General features: G+C 52.2%; 1 protein-coding gene across 1 annotated transcript; it reads right to left on the bottom strand.

The window, feature by feature from the left end:
• Window positions 1-1913: 1913 nt before the first annotated feature.
• Window positions 1914-4530, bottom strand: LOC119275087 (protein NRT1/ PTR FAMILY 6.3-like). The gene is made up of 3 exons (XM_037555874.1): window positions 4073-4530; window positions 3402-3982; window positions 1914-3038 (listed from the first exon to the last, which is right to left on the bottom strand). Exons 1-3 carry the CDS (start codon window positions 4415-4417, stop codon window positions 2174-2176), a joined length of 1791 nt encoding a protein of 596 aa, XP_037411771.1. The 5' UTR covers window positions 4418-4530; the 3' UTR covers window positions 1914-2173.
• Window positions 4531-4858: the final 328 nt, after the last annotated feature.

Raw genomic sequence — 4858 nt, 5'->3', positions numbered from 1 at the left:
GCAGGAGAATTGTTGCAATCTTTCTTGAACCGTTTTATCCTTTGAAACAAGACCAATGTTGCAAAAGTGCATCGTGGCCGCCATTGTAACATCACACATGTTTCAAAACACATTGGCCCCTGTTACATACTATTGCAACAACACAAATGTCTCAGAAACATAGCCCCGGTTGCAAAACACCAAATTCTAAAACCATTGCGGTCACAATTTCATCGTTGTTGCAGTCATCCGCGCAAACACGGCCACCGTTTCAGTCGTTGCCGCGTAAAAACACCACTGCCTCGCACTCACAAGACCCCCCCCCCCCTCCCGGGGCTTATAGTCGCAAAACCACTACCATTGCAGTCACAACCCCATCACCGTTGCAGTCGCGACACCGCCATGCAGACTCTGTCGTTGGAGGGCGTGGCGACACAGCCTATGCCTAAATGGCAGGAAGTTGTGGTGCAACACTGACACACCTCGACGATAGTGTTGGTCAATGTTTCATGGTCACCTGCTTGGTCAATGATGGCATCAACCGTGGTAGTGTCTCGTGACATCCAACGTGTGGCGCGTGGCTAGTGATGAGAAGAAATTGAAGGGGGGTTTCCAAGGAAGAAGAAGACTCGATGAAGGGGAAACGTGTGGATAGCCACATTTGCTAGGATAAGGTTGTGTGTTATAGTATTAGGTGGGCCCCTACATGAACATGCGTCATGCAACAGAGGCAGCGGACGAAACCCAGTTATCTTTCGAGTGAGGAGAAGCATTTCCCAAAGAGAAAAGCATAGCCCCCTTGGCTGGAAACTCCGAACTGTCTACCGGGTGCTAACATCTAGCTTTTTTGAGAAGCACCATCTTGACATGTGTGTGCACACCCACGCATGCGTGCGCACACACATATGTGAATATACGTGCGCACACACATATGAGTAACTCCAAGAGACTGAGCCAATAGATTTGAGATTGACAACTCACCACATACACCTCATAATCAACGGGCATGTCATATCACCAAAAGAATATCGAGTGAAAGCATGTCATAATTTTAGAAAATACATGACTACCAGTGACAAGTCTACTACTTGAATCAGGGTGGGCTAGGCCATCTAAGCTTTGCTCCATACAACATGTAGCTAAGAGGGCAATGTCCAAAAACTATTCTATGAGGCAGTGCAAGACTCATTTAACTTTCGTTAATGAAGACATGAAAATTCATGTTATGAAAGAGAACCTAGGGATCAAATCGTCTTCCTCAAAAAACAATACTAAAACCACGACGCGGATTACCGGGTCAAAAAAAGATATTAGCGTATGTGCCCATGACAAGCAGTGTTTTCAGTCTAGCTGTGGCAAATCAAGTTTAAAGTGTCCTTTTAGGTTTTGTTTGGTAGAGCAGAGGACTGAAAATTCTCTTTAGTTTCACGCACGGGACTCTAGATCTCAATTGCACTAGCTCTATGGTTTGATTCCACAACAGAACTCACAATGAATGAATGTGGGTGATCAACCAGAACCAGGTAAGTCTGAAAAGAAAAGACTAGGGATTGGGAGAAGTTTTCATAGTGGAAAATAAAAAACATATCATTCTCAGAAATTGTGGAATTTGACTCAGTTAGAGCTATTGTTTAGCATAGTGAGGAAAGTTTAATTTGAACTAAAACAACGACATTTATTTTGAAACAGAAAGAGTAGAAAAGAAAAACAAGAACCGTAAAAAATTAGCGCCATGTGCATAATCCGAAGGCTACAACATCCGACGTTCATAACTGTAAGATGTTTTAACCTATTTTTTTGAATCGAATATATATAGACACGTTTTGGTGAGTTCGTTGGCTCATTTCAGCCGGTATGTATTTTATATTAAAATATTTAAAACATCTTATATTTGTCAACGGAGAGAGTAGAAAAGAGAAACAAGGACCAAAAACTAAAAAACAAAAATTAGCATGACGCGCATAATCTGAAGGCTATAGCATCGATTGAGCTATACCTATTTCTCAGTCTATTGAGAAATAGCAAACCCGTTTAATGAAAGGAAAAGAAAACGTACCCACATGTACAAACAAACTGTATGTATGGGTATACCTTGCCAATATACATTATGCATACGCCACCGAATACACACAAAAACAAGTCAATACACACCAGAGAAACGAGAAAAAGAAGAACCGCAAGTAGCATGCATCGATCAGTGACCGACGATCATGGCCTCCTCGTCGGCGAGCTCGATGCCGGCATCGGCCAAGCGCTTCTCCTTGTACACGTAGCCCCTTGCCGCCATCGTGAAAAAGATGATATTGATGGCGCTCATGACGGCGAGCAACCAGTAGAAGTAGTCGAGCCTCCCCTGGTCGAGGTTGTCGGCGAGCCAGCCGCCGCTGCCCCGTGGCCCGTGGCCGGTGACCTTGTGCACGATGGTTACTGTGACCGTGCTGAAGAAGAAGCCGAGCGCGCAGGTGCTGAGGAATAGCCCCGTGCTCATGGTCTTCATCCCCTTGGGGCACTCTCGCAGGAAGAAGTCTAGCTGGCCCATGTACGTGAACGCCTCGCCGGCGCCGACGAGCAGAAACTGCGGCATGAGCAGGAACACCGTGAGCGTGACCCCGTGAGTGGACGACGTGAGGCGGTGGCGCTCGACGATCGCCGCCGCGGCCATGCCGACGATGGACAGGAAGAGGCCGACGAAGACGCGCTGGAGCGGGGAGAGGCCGTGCGGATTGCCCGTGATGCGGCGGGCCACGGGCGAGATGAGGCGGTCGTAGAGGGGCACGGTGAGGAGGATGGAGCCGATGAGAAAGACGGTGAGGGAGCCCGCCGGGATGAGGAACCCCGAGCCGCCGATGCCGCGGTCCATGAGGGAGGCCTGCTCGACGGCGAAGGTGGTCATCTGCGCGTGGATGGTCCAGAACATGATGGTGGTCGCCCAGATCGGCAGCATGCGCACCACCTGCTTCACCTCCTCCACGTCCGTCCGCGTGCACAGCGCCCACTTGCTCGCCTCCGCCGGCGACGCCGCCTCTGCCCGGTCGATGATGGCCGCATGGTCTAGGAATCTGCATATATGTACATCCCATTAGTTTCATCACTAAACTGAATATCAACACAACAGAAGTACACATTTGTGTGAGGTTCAAATTTGACTAGTACTAGTTGCAAACTTGAAATTAGTGCCATTGGCTATGCACAATGTCGCTCTACATATCATGTCCATGTCATGATGACAGCCAACATATCGTAGCAGACTACGTGTTGGTCCACACAAGAATATGACTAGTAGTGGTAGACATGCAAATGTTGCCGTAGACTAGATGATGAGCTCCCGGATAATAAAATGGAGGTAGTGGACGACGTATTTCTCTGCTGCTTAGTTTGTCAGTGTTGATAGGAGACTGCCTAGTGATTAATAAAGTACTTACCGGCATTCCTTGCTGTGGGGCAGCTTCTGCTTGCCCTTGAGGTCCTCACCGGCGGCGGCCGCATCGTCGACGTCGTAGAGCATGCTCGGGTCGGACGGAAGCGGCAAGGTGCGCTTGCTCCACGCGGCGGTCGTCACGGCGGCGACCTGTGTCAGCGGGCTCCCGACGAGCTTCTTGAACCGGTACATCTTGGTGCCGCACAGGAACACGCCGAGCCCGCAGAGGATGCCGACGGCGCAGATGCCGTATCCCCAGCGGCGGCCGATGTTGTCCTGCACGTACACCAGCACGGTGACGGCGAGCAGCGCGCCGATGCTGACGAAGAAGTAGAACCAGTTGAAGAAGCGCATCATCTTCTTGCGCTCGCCGTCGTCGGACTCGTCGAACTGGTCCGACCCGAACCCGGACACGCTCGACTTGAGCCCGCCTGTCCCCAGCGCCGTCATGTACAGCCCCAGGTACAGCACCCCGAGCTGCGTGCCGTTCGCCGGAACGCAGTCGGGGCTCTGCCCCGTCGCGTCCCCGCACGTCGCCGGGCGCAGCCCCGGCGCAACCGTCGAGATTGTCAGTACCATCACACCCTGCATCCATCGAAATACGCTAGTTAGTACGTACGTAATACTAGCTGCTAGGAGCGCATGCAACTGTCACTGATGAGGCAATGGACGTACGGTGGCTTGGACGGCGGAGAAGACGGCGATGGTGAGGTAGCGGCCGAGGTAGGTGTCGGCGACGAAGCCGCCGAGGAGGCAGAGCATGAAGGAGGTGCCGATGAAGTTGGTGACTGTGTTGGCGGCTGCGGCGCTGCCGAGGTGCATGGTGCCGGTCATGTACGGCACCAGGTTCACCGCGATGCCCAGCGTCGTCATCCGCTCGAACAGCTCCGCGCCTAGGATCATGGCAGCGCATCCCCACCCGCCGGTGGTGGAGCGGGCCGCGGGACGGCCCTTGCTGTCCCAGGCGTCCGTGAGGATGCCCTTGCCCTCCGCGGCGATCTCCGGCAGCACCGAGCCCATGGTCACCAAGCTAGGGCTAGTCCCTCTCTCGCGCGCTTGCTGCCGGAATGGCGCAGGATCAACCCAGCACCAGCAGCCGGGACAGGTGGCGCGCGCTATAGCTAGGCTCGAGCTCGAAGGGAAGGTGGTGGTGGTGATGGCAGTGGTGGTCCTCAGGCGTGCCGTTTTATAGCCGAACGGTGGTGGATCTTTGCATCGGGATTCGGGTTGCCCGGGATCGGAGAGATCCTCCTCCCACCTTTGCTTGCTGAGCTAGGTGGTGGTGAGTCTCGATCTCTTAGTTTATTGTAAACAAGTGCATTATGTGGGGGAATCAGTATCTCCTCCCTGAGTTCCTTCCATCCTGCTCTATCAAAGTGCCTCTGATTTCACCTGTTGTTGACTGGCTCGTCTATCAAATTTAGTGGAGGATAAAAAGTGCATGTAATTTCACTGACGTCC

Source organism: Triticum dicoccoides, chromosome 1A (assembly GCF_002162155.2).
Source record: "Triticum dicoccoides isolate Atlit2015 ecotype Zavitan chromosome 1A, WEW_v2.0, whole genome shotgun sequence".
In the NCBI taxonomy this organism is placed as follows: domain Eukaryota; kingdom Viridiplantae; phylum Streptophyta; class Magnoliopsida; order Poales; family Poaceae; genus Triticum; species Triticum dicoccoides.
This window is presented reverse-complemented; position numbering and strand designations above follow the sequence as displayed.